Here is an 18661-nt window from a genome sequence, read left to right as displayed (position 1 = left end):
GTCCCAGTGTTTTTTTTTTTTTTTTTTTTTTTTTTTTTTTTTTTTACTCCTGCTGTACGTTTTTAGACACTTTTTGCGTCTGATTTTAGTTTTGTGTTTTAATGGTAATTACAGTTTTAAATAAGCCATCACAAAGTATCTGATGCAAATAGTTGTACCTTCTTGCTTTCATAGCCTGCCAGTGTTTACTCCTTGGGTGTTCTTAGCACCTTGGGAAACATTATCCATATCGCCCTGTTTTTGGATAATAATGAATGTTCGTCCTTTTAACTGGAGTCATTTTATTATATCTTGTCTAGCTATATACTTTTCTAAAAGCAAAGACCTGAAGAATAAAATGGTGGAGTTGCAATTTTTGTGTCACATGTAAGCATGTTTTAACAATTTTCAGTAAAAAAATCCACTGAAGATAATACTGCACACACACACAATATATTACACACATTTCTGGTGAAATAAAGATGAGTTTGTGATGAGGACAGAGATAACATGCTGAGCCTTACAATTTTGCACGCCCGTGAAACGGTGACAAATTTTGTTACCCACAATTCTCCATATATGTAGATTTTAACAGGTTATCAGTTTAGAGTTAACCGTGTATGATGGCCCTGGAATTATTGCTTTCACTGACATTTACAGCAATATGTAGCGCAATTGTAAGTAGGCGTACTTTCTGCATGCGCTTTATTATGTGTGTCTACTTGGGGTGGGAATTTTGTGTGTGTAAAATTATTTTATTTTTATTTTTTTAATTTCTTATTCTTAAGACCCCTTTCACACTGATGTGCTATAGCGCCTAAAAGCCTAAGTGCTTTCACACTGAAGCGGTGCGCTGGCAGGACGCTCACAAGTCCTGCAAGCAGCGTCTTTGAGGCGCTGTAGGAGCAGTGTATACACTGTTCCTAAAGCGCCCCTGCCAATTGAAATCAATGGGAAGCGGCGCTTTGCAGACGCTTTTAACCCTTTTTTGGCTGTTAGCGGGGGCTAAAAGTGCCCCGCTAGCGGCCAAAAAGCAATCCAAAATTGACGGTAAAACGCCGCTAAAAATAGTGGTGCTTTACCGCTGAAGCTCGGCGCTGCTCAGTGTGAAAGTGCCCTTACAGTTGGTTTTATTACGATCAATAAGCCAGGCTGTGACCTTCAGCAGGCTAGGGAAGTGAATCACTTCCACATGAAAGCCAATTGCCACTCTACAAAACAGAATGTTAGAATTCTAAAAAATATTGCAAGCTGAAGACATCAGATTTCCATGTAAAACTTATGTAGGGAGATTTGTTTCACCTGTGTATCATCTGAGGCTGTTCAATTCATTGGGTATAGGAGAGGGTTTACAGCCACTTTAATTAAAGACCCCTTTAAAGTGCTCGACAAGGAGAACTTTGCTGCTTTTCAAACCTACATTATGATGTAAAATGGGTAGGCAACCTGGGGCCCCCCATCTGTTGTGGAACTACATTTTCCATCGGTCATTGCAAGGCTGGCAGTTACAATGACTCCCAGAGGCACGATGGGACTTTTAGTTCTGCAACAGCTGGAGGGCCCCAGGTTGCCTACCCCTGCTGTAAAATAAACATTTTAGCACGTGATCCTCACCATGCAGGTGGATGAAGCTCTGAACACACATCTAGTTGATCGATCAGCTTGGTACATTCAGCATGCCCATACGTGGTTTGACTCTCAGCCGGTTCCTGCTGAGCCGGCGAGATTCAAACCGTCTATGGCCGGCCTTACACAAATGATATAGAACTGCCATAGTGTTAAATACATTCCAGAACGTAGCCCTGATTATTGGCAGCTATTTTACTTTCAGGTACAAGCTACACAAAAAGCTCACCATCTTCTATTATCACTTAAAGGGGTTGTAAACCCTCGTGTTTTTTCACCTTAATGCATCCTATGTGGCAGTGATCGCCCCAAGCCCCCCACCCCAGCCATTGGCTCCAGCTGCTGTCAATCCAATCTAATGATACGGGCGCCGGGGGGGGGGGGCGCGCGCGCATCCATGGACGCCGAATGATGCGCTCGGGAGCGTGCCCGCAGGGTAAACCCCCCGGGAGTGCGCTTCTCCTAGGGCAGTGATGGCGAACCTTGGCACCCCAGATGTTTTGGAACTACATTTCCCATGATGCTCAACTACACTGCAGAGTGCATGAGCATCATGGGAAATGTAGTTCCAAAACATCTGGGGTGCCAAGGTTCGCCATCACTGGCCTAGGGGGGTTATCTGATAAGAGGAGGAGCGGCGAGAGCCGCCTAGGGACCCCAGAAGTTGAGGATCGGGGCTTTGCAAAGCGAACTGCACAGTGGCGGTAACTATGATATATTTTTATTTAAAAAAAAAAAAAAATCTAAGCTTTACAATCACTTTAACTAAAAGTCTTGAAGAGCCAACAAGTACTTTGTATGTTTTCAGGGCAAAAATTAGTGCTTTAGCTCTAAATGACCTTTTCTACAAGTCCGCACATGATGTCTGGCAATCTTCTTGCCTTTTAGGTCTTAACGAAGTACGTCTGCTGCAGTGGAAACACCATCTCGGGGTGTAACTAGATACCACCTTTTTATAAATTTATCACTCTTCAGCCATTTACTCATTTTTGTTTTTAAACTATTTTAGGATTGGAAGGGAAATCTGCTGCCAAGCTTATTAGCACATGGAGATGTCTTGATTCCCAGTCCTCCCATTAGTCAGCAGTGTGTTTCATTCAGTCAGTGTTTTTCCTGACTCGTCCTCTGATAGCTGTGCTATAACATAAGACAACTCCCTGGGGACATGTTAAACTGAAATTGGATAGCCTGCAGTGACTGCCCAGGATATAGCCGGGGCCACACATGTTTCAGGAATATGTGTTACTTGTGCAGCTGGTACATATGGCCCCTTTTTCCTATTGTCCAGTCTATAACATTTGGTGACTCTACTTGGTTGTTGCACTTTACAGCTGACAGAAAGGTTTAGTGGAGGATACAAAGTCTTACAAAATAAATAAATGACTCCAGTTTTAAATTTGAGTCTCCAATAAAAAAAAAGTACATATTTTTGTAAGGGTGGCCATGCACACTATAATCTGATTGTACAGTCCCTGTAAATCTCATTTACATTTCCAAAACAGTGCAGTATTAGGACAAACCTGAACAATGTAATCAATTTCTTTCCAGTTGCACAGGAGCTTTTTGCACCATAACCTAGTTATTGGTAGAGCTAAAGGAAATTGGGTTGTATAGAGTTTAGTTGGTCTACAGATGAATTCCAGACGTTGTCTATTTTTACACAGTATATTGGTCCAGCTTGGATCAATGTAACTATATACAATACCCAAATCCACACCTCTGCTCAAGAATCGCCCCTTCTTTACATGGACAATTTGGGTGCCGGCCATTGTAGTCTGTCTCCACTCCCCATCAATCATATAAAAAAAAAAAAAGTATCAGCCACATTCCACTCTTCTTTCCTCATACCATGTTTATTAGTTGTCAACAAAATGACTGCTTACAACAATGTCCCCGCCAGGGAACCATCCTTCTTTCATGCATTTCACCACCAAGCCAGGAGTGGCAAAACGCATCAAGGAAGGTTTCCTGGTGGAGACGACGTATGTTTTGTTGACAACTAATACATACTAGTGGTGCATCGAAATTAAATGCGTGTGTATGTATGTATGTATGTATGTATGTATGTGTGATTATAATTTTCAACCTTTTTAATTCATATCATAAATTTAATTTATTGTCGGCCATTGGCACCTTTTTTGAAGCGGTGTTAAAAATCCTGCTTTGTGCTTTTTTGGTAAACTGCCCCAAAAACGCATGTCCTCATTGAAAATGCAGCAAGAACGCATCAAAAATGCACTCATGTTGCGTTTTTTGATGCATTTGAGTCCATAAGCAAAGTAAAATCGTGGCGTTTCCAGCAGCTATTATTATTTTTTTTTTTTTTCCGACACCATGCTGGAAAACCCTATTTTATATTCTTTGGGATAAAGTGGGGAGGAGTAAGACACTGCCCACAAAGAATAGTAGACTGTATTTAATGTCACTGCTAGATATGTCAGGTTCCGCAATGGTAGGGATACTCAAAGTGTGTGAAAAATATCTGCACAGGTCTCATAAAATAACATATGTCAGGTCTTCCCTCTCCCTTATTTCTGGATTTTCCTGAGTGGTACTGACAACAAGGTGTTCTTCCCTGGCCATTTTAAATTGTTTTGTTTTCTAGTAGGAAACCTGATTCTTGTTTTGGAGTTGAAGTTTCTATGGTAATGGAGTGATCACCTCCCCTGTTTCATACTAGTGCTGCTCCCATCAGAATCCAAGGATAGGCTGATTCGATTCCAGTGTGATAAAAGCTGGAACTTGGTGAACAATCCATATTTATTTCAAAACTGAGGGTATATAGACAAATCTGAAAGTAACAAGCCCGACTGCCTTGAGTGTTGTGAGGGATGGTGTGTATGTGTTTTCCCACCAGTGATAGCTATGACATGCTGAACTAGGAGAGCGGGGGAATACATTTTGTAGCTGGAATGGTCTCCCTATACACATTATTCTCTTCGCATAAACTTTAGTAAAATGGGATACCAACATGGACAGGAAAATGAATGCCTTAGGATAAAGGCTGTAGGAGGAGTTCTCGTATTTAGAAAGTGTCCTGTATTCCTCATGCTCTGTTGCATTCTAGCAATCACCTAGGCATTTCGGTACACTCCATGAACTGTTCTGGACTGTAAATTGGATGTAACTGGGTGCTTGCAGGCATTTTTCTGCATGACTAAGCTTCCATAAACATTAAAGGGCATTAGTTGTATGACATTTGGATAAATGCATTCTGAATAGCAGACTATCAAATGTAGGATAGGTTTAAAACGATACTAAATGTTTGCCTAAAAAAAAAAAAAAAAAAAAAAAAAACTTCCCTGCTCTGTGCAGTGATTTTGCACAGAGCAGCCCCAATCCTCTTCTTCTCAGGCGCTCCTGGCTCCTCCCCCTGCACCAGTGCTACCAATAGCAAGCCGATTTACTATGGGAGAACTGGTGTGTGTGCTTGCTCCTGAGCCATGTGCTATGCGCCCATAAGACGCACTGACTTTGGCAGCAGCATCTAAACCAGGGGTCTCAAACTGGCAGCCCTCCCATGATGCATTGCAAGATTGACAATTACAAGCATGACTCCCACAGACAGAGGCATGATGGGACTTGTAGTTCTGCAACAGCTGGAGGGCCGCTTGCTTGAAAAACCCTGATCTAAGCTGACCGCACAAACCCAGTGCAGCTTCACTGGCACAAAATCCTGCTGGTGCCAGGTCGCACAAAAAAAAAAAGTTCCCACTTCTCCTTCTGTAAAGCAGGTCTTAATTGGCAACAAAAAAGGTCTACTTCCCTGAACCAGTAGCTTTACGGTTTCATGTGCCAGTTATGATGGAGATGATGGTAGTATTGGGCAGAGATTCCACTTGGCTCCCACTGTCAGTGATCTTAAAGTGATACTAAAGTCTTGAAAATGTTCTAATTACCTGCTCTGTGCAGTGGTTTTGCACCGAGCAGCCCAGAGCCTCCTCTTCTCAGGTCCCTCACCGGCGCTCCTGGCCCCTCCCTCCTGCCCCCACAGCAAGCAGCTTGCTAAGGGGACACACGAGCCATTGCTTGGTATGTCCATTCAGACACGGAGCCGTGGTTCATGCCAATACCGTCCTTTTTATAGTTTACAAAAAAAAAAAAAAATCATTACCTTGTTTCGTCTCCTTGATCTTGCTTGGTCGGAAGCCAGGAATAGGGAAGGAGTCTGAGGGGTTGCGCTGTCCACCTTGCCATCTCGGCTCGTACGTCACGTAAGGGAAAGTGCTGTATACATTTTGTCCCTAGGTGACCACAGCAACAATATAAATGTAAGTTGGATACTTTAAAACAGGGTGTCAGACAAAATACATTTATCGTTTAGATGGTCAACTATTTGGCAGCCTTCTCTGCTTGAGAAACTCAGGCAGACTAATGTATGTAGAACACTAAACTCTTTCATTATGCAGGAAAGTTTTTTTTGGTTTATTCCAGAGTTCTGTAAATTAAAATGACCAGACACCTGTTGCTGCCACATCCTCTTTGTCTTCCACTTTTTTTTTTTTTCTTTGACTTTGGCGAGACCAATGAAATGATTGATCTGCCAAACGCTGCTGTTTCTGTAATGTTTCAGCATTGTGGTTTATATCTAATCCAAGGCCTTTAAAAAAAAAAAAAACAAAAAAAAAACTTCCTGTCCACTTATGTTACTTCCTGTCACATTGTCCTTACAATGCTTTGTGTTCATCTGCCTCTTTGGTAAATCAGACCAATTGTACATTAGTGGAATCTAGTCTGTAACAGTAATTGTGTGTGCATTTTTTTTTTTTTTTAACCTTTTTGGGGATGCGTTGTACATGAGAAGCCTGAAGGGGTGCTACTGGAACCAGGAATAAGGTATTACAGCTTATCCCTGCACCCATGTACTGAAGTGATATTTAACCGTTGCTCCTTAACATTTGCTTGTGCTCCTTTTTAAGCGCTTGTCCAACAAAAAGTGATATTTCATTTTCAGATGGAGACTTTTAGACTTAGGTTGACTGCATGTAATCACTAATGGCCCTATCTGGAAGTGTGAATGGGGTTGTTATTGACTTTGTTCCAATCTTTTTGGGTCTTGGGGATTCACATTCATTGGTTTGTTCTCAATGCACCTGTTTTTTTTCCTTAGTATAAGATAAAAAAACCCAGCAGACAGCCTTTTATAATGGCCAGAGCAGGTTTGTAGATCTAGGAAAGAATTTGAGTCTGAGATTAGGTCACATTCACACTTGTGTGACTTGTCCTGCGACTTGGGACTGCAAAGTCGCATGAAAAGTCGTACATTATTTCCAATGATTACCGTTCATATCTGTGTGACTTCAAGTCACAGCTACTTCCAGGTTGTTCCTGCACTACTTCGGATCGACTTCGATGCGACTTGAGGTCCATAGGCCTCAAGATTACAGGCATTGCTTCAAGTTCGTGTTAGTCACAAGGCTTTCAGGTCGTACAAGTGTGAAAGGGACCTTAGAAAACAGGTTATTTTATTGCTCTAGCATAAAAAAAAATCATCAATTTGGGTGGACTGACCTTCTGTAATAATAGTATTAGTATAGTATTGTAATTTGCATTGTTTCAGGTTCTAAACTAAAAGCAGAGGGACCTTCAGCAGCCAGTCAAGCACATTAGGTGTGGCAGCTAGTAAGGAGCACAGGGCAAGTCTTTGCACAGAGAGCACAAGGTGTGTTCACAGGAAGTGCTTGTGACGTCAGTGCATTGCATTCGACACAGCTCACCTGCCCCCTCTCAAGGACATCCCTCTCCTGTCTCTGAAACTATGACCTGGAAGGTGCAAGAATGTCAGGAATTAGTCTCTCTGCATGCTCTTGTAGGGCTAGGCTCCCAGTATAGGGGCTGGGTGTTGTAATTCCTTTTTTTACCGTGTAACAATAGAAATGTGTAATCCGCAGGTGAAAGAATTTGGCAGCACGATATGAGTAAGTCTTGATGATGCTGTAAAAGGTTCTCCGTCCAAAACATCCTCAATCTGTCCATATTGATGCAATAAAGAGGTGTATCTAGGGTCTCTCCCCTGTGCTACGCCCTGAGATTGTTTCTGTATCGAGAGCCTTCATGTAATTATACAGGAACCTGCCCCTCCCTAGGCTGTTATTGCATCAATGTCAGACTTGCAAATGAATGCGTCCAACTCCCAGCTAAAATATACCAACTCAGATTCCAGCATGGAAGGGGTGGAAGAAGGGGAAAGCCCGTTTTGCCAAAATTATTAGCAAGTTTTATTTCGGGGCAGGGAAACTGCTTTCCCCACCCCCACATATAGACATGGATTAAAGTATGTATGTCTAACATTACTGTGTGATCACCTTTCAAGACACATGCAAAAGCAAGAGTGCTGCTTTTTAGGAAAAAAAAAATATATCTGTCAGTCAATAATATAATTTCATTCACACTGTATTGTCAAAAGTATTGGGACACCTGCCTTTACACGCACATGAACTTTAATGGCATCCCAGTTTTTGTCCATAGGGCTCAATATTGAGTTGGCCCACCCTTTGCCGTTATCAGATGCCGATGTTGGACGAGAAGGCCTGGCTCGCAGTTTCCGCTCTAATTCATCCCAAAGGTGTTCTATTGGGTTGAGGTCAGGACTCTGTGCAGGCCAGTCAAGTTCCTCCACCCCAAACTCGCTCATCCATGTCTTTATGGACCTTGCTTTGTGCACTGGTGCGCAGTCATGTTGGAACAGGAAGGGGCCATCCCCAAACTGTTCCCACAAAGTTGGGTACATGAAATTGTCCAAAATGATTTAGTACGCTGATGTCTTAATAGTTCCCTTAACAAAATGATTTGGACCAGTGCACAAAGAACAAGGTCTGTAAAGACATGGATGAGCAAGTTTGGGGTGGAGGAACTTGACTGGCCTGCACAGAGTTCTGACCTCAACCCGATTAGAACACCTTTGGGATGAATTAGACAGGAGACTGTGAGCCAGGCCTTCTCGTCCACATCAGTGCCTGACCTCACAAATGCGCTTCTGGAAGGAGGTGTTGGTGTTGAATGCTACCTACAACTGCATTTAGTAGGCCAACATGAAGATCACACAGTGCTTTACTTTGCACATGGAGATGCGGCACACAGGGGTTAACTGTTTGTATTGTGTGTGCAGAGGATAGCTGTGAGCGATAATTGTGCGCCTATTTCAGGAGCTGTGAGTCAGTCGGTGAGGGGGGAGCTCAGGAAATGACCCAGATCTGTTTTTCTTACTAGAGATTTCTGGGCTGGCACCTGATTCAAGCACTAGGACAGAATTTATACCCCCCCCCCCCTCGGCTCTGCCCAGCTGGCATATCTTGGGTGGTGCCATGTCATGGGACACTCATTCCATGTCATGCACCAATTCAAAGACCTTTCAACTTGTTCGTTGTATTTTTGCTTAGTGTTGTAAATCATTTATTATTTTATGTATTGATTTTTCTCAGGAGCTACCCATATGCTGTCCCTGATGAGGCACCTTTTTGTTACTAGTTTTTTTAGGGGATTATCAGCATTTGGAGAAAGGTCAGGTCCTTCAGTGTGTTTCACTATTTACTATTACAGATTCCAAGTTCAGCATTCCTGGATCTTCTGATTTTACTGGGAGGGCCTCCCATTGGAATAAAAAGAAATATGCAAGTAAAATAAAGGGGAAGCGATTGCTCTTCCCTGAATATACTCAGTACTTTGACTTTCTAATCTGCATGCTTGCTCCAGGTCTGTAGTTCTGTGAAATTGAAATGCTTAAGGTACTTAAGCTATCGAAACCGCAGGATTGCCAGGCAACCAGCATTTTAAGAAGTCAGCAATGGAGCAATGGCTGCTTTTATACTCCCTCGCTACAGTTTTCTCTTAAAGCCCAACCCTGCGTATAGTTTTTATGTTCTAAATTGATAGCCTGGCCGTAGTGTTAAAACAAAGTCTTTTTGATTCCCACTGTTACTTCTTTCTGTCACTAGATCTCCTCAGTCTTCATGACATCCTGCACTCCCTGTTATTGTGGGTACCATGGACCCGCCTCCCCGGGGGGGGGTGAACATGGCATCCCACACTTCTAGTATAACGATGCTGAGACCTCATCACATCAGTACCGCTCGCTGCATCATTGAGGGCCCTGCAATGTCACATGACTGACAACATCTTAAAAAATGCCAGGGGGACAAGGAAGTGTAGGGGAGGAAATGCTGAATTTGGGCTTTAGTATTTATGCAGTCATGTATCTAATGAAATAGGCTTGAAAGGAGTATAAATTGGATGCTGTGTCCCTTTAATTACAACTACTTTCAAGCTTAGCTGTGACGTTTGCTGAATATCCATGAAAGGATGAACCACAAGTTATCCATTAGCCACATCTGTGTTTGGAAGGCTTTGCTATTCTCTGTACTTTTAGAAATTGTCCACCTCATAAATGCCCATCAATCACATTTTAGATCTCGATCTTTAGGCTGCATTCAAACTAAGCACCCATAGGTATGCATGTGTCCTAAGCTGACCATACACTGGTTGAGATTCAGCTGGTTCAGCAGGGTCCTGCCAAATTTCAAACAGTGTGTGGCTGTCCCCGCTTGACAGAAGCCGTTTGATCGACTTCTGTCAAAGGGACATGCTGGGAAAACTCTTGTGGATCAGCGGCTGTCGCCGTCTATTGGTGTAGTCTGACAACAGCAGGTACCGCTATCGAAATAGTGTCCCAGTGGGAAAATCCCTTCATCTACCTTGTTCTTTTGCAGGTATAGCTATGTAAAACATTAAAAATAATGGGCTATACTGTTTAAAATTCAGTAATACACTGCACTGATGATTTTGTAGAGGTTGATCTGCTGACAGCTTTAAAGCACAAATAAACACTCCCATCCTTTACAGCCAAGGAAGCTGCTTCTGTTTGATCTGCAACGTCCATGGTGCTGCACATTTTGATCAGTTATGACTCCAACTATTTTGATGGCTTGACTGGTTGAAAGCACAAACAAATTTGACAGCCTTCCCGGCATTTTAAACCACTAAATTGATAGGTTTAGTTTTATCTTTGATTTACTGCTATTCAAGGGCTCTGAGCTTCAGCAAAATGGCAGCCTCCGGCAAGAAGAGACGGGAGCAATGCTGGAGGCAAGTTACAGCACACACTAAATTTGGTAGCAGAATTATTCATGTGGATTGTATGCTCCGTACTTAAGATTATTTTTTTTATCAAGTTGTTATGGGTAAAGCTCCACTTTAAAATATATATTTACCCTTGTGTCTTAAAGAGGCTGTAAACCCAATAAATACTGTAAGACAAAATAGTATGCATCACGTTCCAATTTTCCAACTGTATTAAAGTTGGTGGTTGATGCATTTGTGGTAGCCATTGGTACAGTCTCTGATTAACAGTCACAGCATGAAAGAAGTGCTTTAAAACTTGCAGTTTTGTGTGTTGAACCCTTGACTGAACTACTTCCTTTCCCCACAGACTTTCACTGCTTGGTGTAACTCCCACCTGAGGAAAGCTGGCACTCAGATCGAGAACATTGATGAGGATTTCAGAGATGGGTTGAAGCTCATGTTACTTCTGGAAGTCATTTCAGGTAAGCTCCAAACAGATTTCCTTGCTGGGTACTTGAGACCCGCCTTGGGGTTTGAGTATTTTGATACTATGAATGCCAGTAGACGCTAAAACTATACATACTAGATTGACACATTTTAAGAATGCGGTGATTGCCATTCAAGGCCGATAAGTTGAATTCCAAACTTTTATTTGCTTAGGCAAAAAAGAGCAAAGACCACAACTACAACAGCCACTGCTGCCAAACGTGCTGTACAGAGAGGAGATCTTTATAGAACTCGCAGAATCCTTAAAGCTAAACTCAAGGCAAACTGCTAAATACAAAGATAAAATAGAACTATGGGAGTGTTGCATGTCAAATGATTTGTATGTCTGTTCATTCAATCCTTTATTTAATGTGATTGTAAACGATCACGACGTAAAACAACCCATTCAGTTTAAATAGAAATGAAAGGCATAGCCTCTGTGTATGGATTTAAAAAAAATACCCCCCCTATCTTTTATAAGTGATCACGTTTCCTCTGTTCTCAGCTGTGTAAGAGCTGGGGGAGGAGAAACAACAGAACACTGAGATTGCCTGTGCAGGATGGGGAGTGTCAGGGGAAGTCTGGTCATTTGGAGGAGAGCAGGCTGAGTTCCCATCACAGCTAGAGAACTGACCATGCTGTGATCTCCTTCTTAGTGTGGTCAATTTTTAATAGGAAAGCAGAGGGACTGGCTGGAACGCCAAGGATTTCACACAAACTAAGCAATAAAAAGAGAACAGGATACTTTTTCATACATGGTACAGCAGGCACATATATCAGGAATGTGATATGCTGGGGTAACAAATGCTTTAAGCTTTGTTAGCAGATGAAACAGCCATGTGCCAGTAAATCCAGCAAACAAAATCTTTACAATTTTAAGCCCATTACAGCTGAAAGTTGCCAGAGAATGTGGAGTTGAGGCAGTGTTTATCATGTGTACAACACGTCCAGAATTTTATATATATATATATATATATATATATATATATATATATATATATATATATATATATATATATATATATATAATTTTTTTTTTTTTTTTTTTTTTTTTTTTTTTTCTTGTTGGCTTGCAATTGATTATTCAGTGGACATGTATGTGAGCTAGACAAGCCCTTTGTGTCACCCACCTATCCTGTGAGAGAATGAGGGCTTTGATAATTGAAAATCATTATGAAAGGTTTGTCCTGACTCGATGTCTCTCTTTCAGGGGAAAGACTTCCGAAACCGGAACGAGGAAAGATGAGGGTCCATAAAATTAATAATGTCAACAAAGCTTTGGACTTCATTGCAAGTAAAGGAGTGAGGCTGGTCTCTATTGGAGCTGAAGGTACTTTTTTTTTTTTTTTTTTTTTTTTTTTTTTTTTTCTGAACTTATGACCTCAGGTAGGCAGTATTTCTTTTAAATAACTTCCTTGCACCCCCAAGTTCCTTCTGCAGTGTATTACATTGTGATAAGTTTGTCATACATTAATAGGTGTTTATCACATATGAAAGATTTTTGCATTCAACTGGCAAATTACTTTAGAGACAGGCAGTCCAATTGTAAAGCCATCAAAGAAACTGAAGTAGGCAATGTGCTTCCAAAATCATTAAGGTGTCGGTTGTAACCATTTGCATGCATTATACTCTATACCAGGCTCCAAAAACTTAATGCAAAAATTACTATACATTCACTTGCTGATTTTGTTTTGAAATTCATCACCAGTTAATGGAGCGATATGGTGACCTATAGCTAGGGGTGCAACGGATCAAAAAACTCACGGTTCGGATCGTTCCTCGGATCAGGAGTCACGGTTCGGATCATTTTCGGATCAACAAAAAAAAAAACTCCCCCACTGTAATATCCACAATCTCCCCCACTGTAATAATATATTAGCAGGGTAATGGCGGGTATATTGGCAGGGCATTGCAGAGTATTGGCAGGGCATTGCAGAGTATTGGCAGAGGGGAGAGAGAAACCGGCGTCATGACATGACGCCGGTTTGTTACAAATGATCGTTCCGGCCGCCGGGTGTACCAAGATGGCCGCCGCTCCAGAGCTAGGCCGAAGCCGCGGCCTTTCCTATGGCCAAGGTCACAGAGCGCTCCGCAGATTGCTGGTGTCCCGATCCGCGGAGGTTGATCTGTACGGATCATGGACGATCCGTTGCACCCCTACCCCACTGTAATATCCACAATCTCCCTATTGGCAGAGTATTGGCGGGTATATTGGCAGAGTATTGGCGGGTATATTGGCAGAGTATTGGCGGGTATATTGGCAGAGTATTGGCGGGTATATTGGCAGAGTATTGGCGGGTATATTGGCAGAGTATTGGCGGGTATATTGGCAGAGTATTGGCGGGTATATTGGCAGAGTATTGGCGGGTATATTGGCAGAGTATTGGCGGGTATATTGGCAGAGTATTGGCGGGTATATTGGCAGAGTATTGGCGGGTATATTGGCAGAGTATTGGCGGGTATATTGGCAGAGTATTGGCGGGTATATTGGCAGAGTATTGGCGGGTATATTGGCAGAGTATTGGCGGGTATATTGGCAGAGTATTGGCGGGTATATTGGCAGAGTATTGGCGGGTATATTGGCAGAGTATTGGCGGGTATATTGGCAGAGTATTGGCGGGTATATTGGCAGAGTATTGGCGGGTATATTGGCAGAGTATTGGCGGGTATATTGGCAGAGTATTGTCAGGGCATTGCAGAGTATTGTCAGGGCATTGCAGCAGGGTATTGCAGAGTATTGGCACTGCTGCCATCCGATCTCTCCCCTCCACTGTACAGATCAGTACACAGAGGGGAGAGAGGAACCGGCGTCATGACATGACGCCGGTTTGTTACAAGTGATCGCTCTGTCATTTGACGGAGCGATCAAGTGCTAAACAGCCGCCGGGTGTACCAAGATGGCCGCCGCTCCGGAGCTAGGCCGAAGCCGCGGCCTTTCCTATGGCCGAGGCCACAGAGCAATAGCAATCCGCGGATCGCGGGTGTCCCGCACGGATCAACCTCCGCGGATCGAATCACGGATCGATGACGATCCGATGAACTCCAGCAGAGTGCTAGGCTGACCACCACTACCTGGCTCAACTTTTTCCATGGGCTACAGAGTGCAATCAAATATTAGAGTATTTTATAGATTAACATGAGTTAAGAGACATACAAGACCATCATCCACTGTTATCTTAAAGGTGAAATTCACCTTGTACAAGTGCAGGTAAAAAGAAGATATATATATTTTTTTTATTTGCAGATAAAAAAAAAGTGCATTTATCTTATTTTTACTACTCTGCAGCCTGTAAGGGATTGCACCCATGATCAGCAGATCATGGGTGCAATGCCAGGCTCCTGCAGACACTCCGTACAGCTGTCTGCCCGTACCTTCTGAATGAATGACTCAGCTGTGTGGGTGGAGCGCCACACAGCATCGCTGTTTTTTACATTCTGACAGTGGGTCAGGAGGTGGATGCCTCTAGGATGTTATGTGTTCCCGAGGTGAACTCCTTTAAAACTTGCCTGTGCATTGCATATTCTGGGCAAAGCAGCAGTTTTGTGAGAGCGACTGACCCTTACATATACCCAGTGAAGTGACTGGCCATGATAAACGGATGAAACAAATCCTTCTACAGAAGTTGTACCTGTTTATCTACAGTAGTCTTCCCCCTACATCCATTCAAACTGCAGAATTTACACAGGATCTCTCAGCTCTGAAAAGCAGGGGGCAGAGAGCTGAAGTGAGGAGAGCTCTGAGCGTTGATTGGAGGGAAGGGTCACCCCCCACCCCCACCCCCCCCTTCACACAGTATATCAGATCAGAACTGTGGCTGTCAATTGGCTGAAGGTCCCTCCCCTGTCACCATTTTCCGTTTGGTGTCAGGAAAACTCTCAGAAGTGATTCATGCTTATGGCAGAGGAATGAGCCACTTAGTGCTCTGGATTGAGACAAGTACACATTATAGAGGGATATTCTTTGTTCATATTTCATGTCTGAGGTTTACTACCACTTTAAAGCCTGTTAACAAAGATGGCTGCAACACAGATTGATATGTAACTGTCTTTTTAAATTGTAATCTGTACACGATTCGGTCTTCTAAAAACAAACATTTAAGCTTTTGGCAGATGTTACCAAGTTGATTTCTCCATTTTTCTCTGGGTGAAGCAGTTTGTAGGATAACCCCATTATAGAAATGTGTGTGAATAGCTGGCAGCAGCAGATTTTGATTGGGTCTGTTTTTAAATTGTCTTTTAGAAATCGTTGATGGCAATTCTAAGATGACACTGGGTATGATTTGGACCATCATTCTGCGGTTTGCCATTCAGGACATCTCTGTGGAAGGTATGTGCTGTGTCTGTGGTTTCTCTGCCTGTTTCCTTCTGCCCCAAAGTTTCTGTCTCGTGATAAAGTTCCTCTTTTGGCTCCATAGAAACATCTGCAAAGGAAGGATTGTTACTGTGGTGTCAGAGAAAGACGGCGCCTTACAAGAATGTCAATGTACAGAACTTCCACATAAGGTAAAGTATCACATTTGGCATGTGCTGCTTTTTCTTTGCTACATGTACAAGCATCACATTTGAAAGACTCCTTTTGTGGCCCTCATATGTATGTAAGGATTTACATGCATGTAATGGACACCAGACAAACCTTATGAATTGCTCTACACTGCTTTCTTGAATGAAAGATGACATTCTTTTGTCTTTTTATGTTTTTATGATTTGGACTAATGGTTAAAAGGTGCCCATTACTTGCATGCTGTAAATTTCAATTGAATTTAGTAATGTCACTGCATGACACAACATATGTATGTATCTGGAAGTCCTTCCTCCTGCCAGTAGTAATGACAATGTATCTCCATATATAGAGGGACATTGCAAAACTAGATGTGGGCAGTGACAGCCCATCCATTAGGGGCGTCCGGGTGCCACCCCCCTTTATGACTAATGGATAGATTCATGCATAGCGTGAATCCATCTACGACCGCCGCTGCCACCCCTTATTCAGGCGTCCGGCGCCTGAATTACAGCAGGGGTATGTCGTGTGTTTGTTTTTTTTTTTTTTAAGCATCTGATTAGAGCCATAGGCTCTAATAGGCTTCAAAATATGCGGGCTTGTAGCGCAGAGCATTGCGCCATGAGCCCACTCAGGTGTTACAACAGTGAATATTAATATTCGATGTTGTAACATTGATCCTCAATCCGGCCAAACGGAAGCAGGTGTGAGACCCGTTTTCTGATTGGCTGAAAAGCGAAGACTCCCGATTGGCCGCTGAGAAGGAGGGAGGAAGTGGAAGCCAGATCCGTCTCCCATGGAGAGCAGGAGAACAGGAGAGCCCGGGAGAAGCGCTACATAGATGGGGTTAGTGCACCAGACCAGCCCACTGACCGGGGGAGGGGGGTGGTACTTTTTGCTGACCCCCCCCCCCCCCCTAAAGAAAATTACCACCGGCTGCCACTGGATGTGGGTGACATTGTGTTATACCTCATATATGCTTCTGCCAGAGCCTAGTTAAAGTGGGGTTCCACCCAAAAAAACAAAAATACATGAAAAATCCTAAAACAAAAAACATTTGGATATTTTTTTTTTACTTACCTCTAAATGCCTGTTGCTAGGGGGTCCCTCGTAGTCTGCCCCTTCCAGTGCCTGGGCTGGTGACATCACTTCCCCCTCGGCACAGGAAGGGCTCCGCTCTGCTCCCTCCCTCCTGTCAATCATCTGGGACCCATTACAGGTCCCAGGTGACTGAGCGGCCAATCACGGCGCGTGGCGCTGCTCGCGAATGCGCAGTGGGTGCCAGGCTGTGAAGCCACAGCCCAGCGCCCACAGTTGCAATGCCGGCGCTGCTGAACGGAGGGGGAGACGAGCGGGGCTTTGATCCCCCGAATCGCTGGACCCAGGGACAGGTAAATGTCCAATTAAAAGTCAGCAGCTGCAGTATCTGTAGCTGCTGACTTTTTAAATTTTTTACTGGACCCCCTGGGTGGAACTCCTCTTTAAGAACTGAACAAAATAAATCACAAAGTGGCTTGATACCCACTGAGCCATTGCACTGTTTTTTTTTTCTTTTCCCTCCCTCACAGTAGCCTTGCTCAGTGCAGAGTACTTTGCCTGAGGAACAAGGGAAATGCCTTCCCGAATTCTGTCAATGGACGCCTTCTGACAGACCTATTTGCTTTCTGATATGCAATATTGGTAACTGTAGATTTGTTTTACTGCATATGCCACAAGTACATAGTGTTATATGTCTCGTGTGTGTGTATATACCTTAGCTGCCCCTGAGGTATATTTTGTGTGTGAATGCCTTCCCATGGCCTCAGTGAAATTGTATATTGACATTTTGCTGTCTTCATTGACCACTTATTACACTGTTTAGCAAGACTGCTCAGTGGCCAGTAAGCCCCCATTCACACCCTGTTGTCGGCAATGGAACCTTTCAAATCGAACATTCCTGCACTATTTTTTTACAATTGCAGGTGCAACTTGCATAAACATTTGTGCATTGCGACTTGCATAGACATTTTGTGCATGAAGTCGCACAGATGTCAGGCAAGTCACACCTAAAATTGCAGGTTTGACATTGTGCTATTTCAAGTGAAGTAGCAAGATTTCAAAGTCGATTTCAGCGTGAACCAGAGCTAAAGGCACTGTCTTATGGCAGGTTGATGGTAGTTGGTAAAGCAAAGTAATTAAATCAGGAAAAGTCAAGCCCCAGTAACAAAGTGAAACTAAATTAGAGGGGCACTAACAGTTTTTCAAATGAGGGAAAAGAGGGTTTTTTGTATTGTCTACTTTTTATGTAGACATTTAAAATCTAAACCATAGATATTTTTACTGAATTTAATCATTTGCTTACTGGGTACTTAAACCCCCCTCCAGCCCAGACCAATTTTCAGCTTTCAGCGCTGACGCACTTTGAATGACAATTGCGCGGCCATACAACACTGTACCCAAATTACATTTTTATCATTTTTTTTTCCACACAAATAGAGCTTTCTTTTGGTGGTATTTATTCACAGCTGGGATTTTTATTTTTTGCTAAACAAGAAAAAACAAAAAAAGATGGAAAATTTTGGAAAAAAAAAAAAAATCATGTTTCATACTTTGTTAAAAAATTTTGCAAACAGGTAATTTTTCTCCTTCATTGATATGCGCTGAGGCGTCACTGGTGGGCAGCACTGTTGTCTACTGCTAGGTGGCACAGGTGGGCACTGAGGAGCTGGCGGCAGCTCTCCGAGATCAGGACTGATGTCCCTCTCACGGCCGCCGGTGATCGGCTTTTTTTTTTTTTTTTTTTTTCCCTCCTCACTCCGATCTGTGTTCCAGCGATCCTCATAGGAGACGTGCAGGCCGCTCAGGCACGAGAGGATGTCAATAGACCTACTCCCGGCAAAGCAGGTCCGCGATGTAGCCGTCATTCGGCTATCGTGCCGATCTGAATAAGTTAAAGGGGTTGTAAACCCTCGTGTGTTTTTATTTAAAAAAAAACAAACATGTCTATACTTGCCTGCTCTGTGCAATCGTTTTGCA

General features: G+C 43.0%; 1 protein-coding gene across 2 annotated transcripts in view; it reads left to right on the top strand.

Moving 5' to 3' along the window:
- ACTN4 (actinin alpha 4) overlaps positions 1–18661 on the top strand; it is a 96932-nt gene that overhangs the window by 41093 nt on the left and 37178 nt on the right. For both annotated transcript variants that reach the window (XM_073598756.1, XM_073598755.1), the window contains exons 2-5: positions 11030–11144; positions 12359–12478; positions 15389–15475; positions 15564–15651. In XM_073598756.1, the coding sequence (XP_073454857.1) occupies positions 11030–11144; positions 12359–12478; positions 15389–15475; positions 15564–15651 (410 nt within the window). The remainder of the gene's footprint in view (positions 1–11029; positions 11145–12358; positions 12479–15388; positions 15476–15563; positions 15652–18661) is intronic.

The sequence above is a fragment of the Aquarana catesbeiana genome, linkage group LG09, assembly GCF_042186555.1.
Source record: "Aquarana catesbeiana isolate 2022-GZ linkage group LG09, ASM4218655v1, whole genome shotgun sequence".
Lineage (NCBI taxonomy): Eukaryota > Metazoa > Chordata > Amphibia > Anura > Ranidae > Aquarana > Aquarana catesbeiana.
This window is presented reverse-complemented; position numbering and strand designations above follow the sequence as displayed.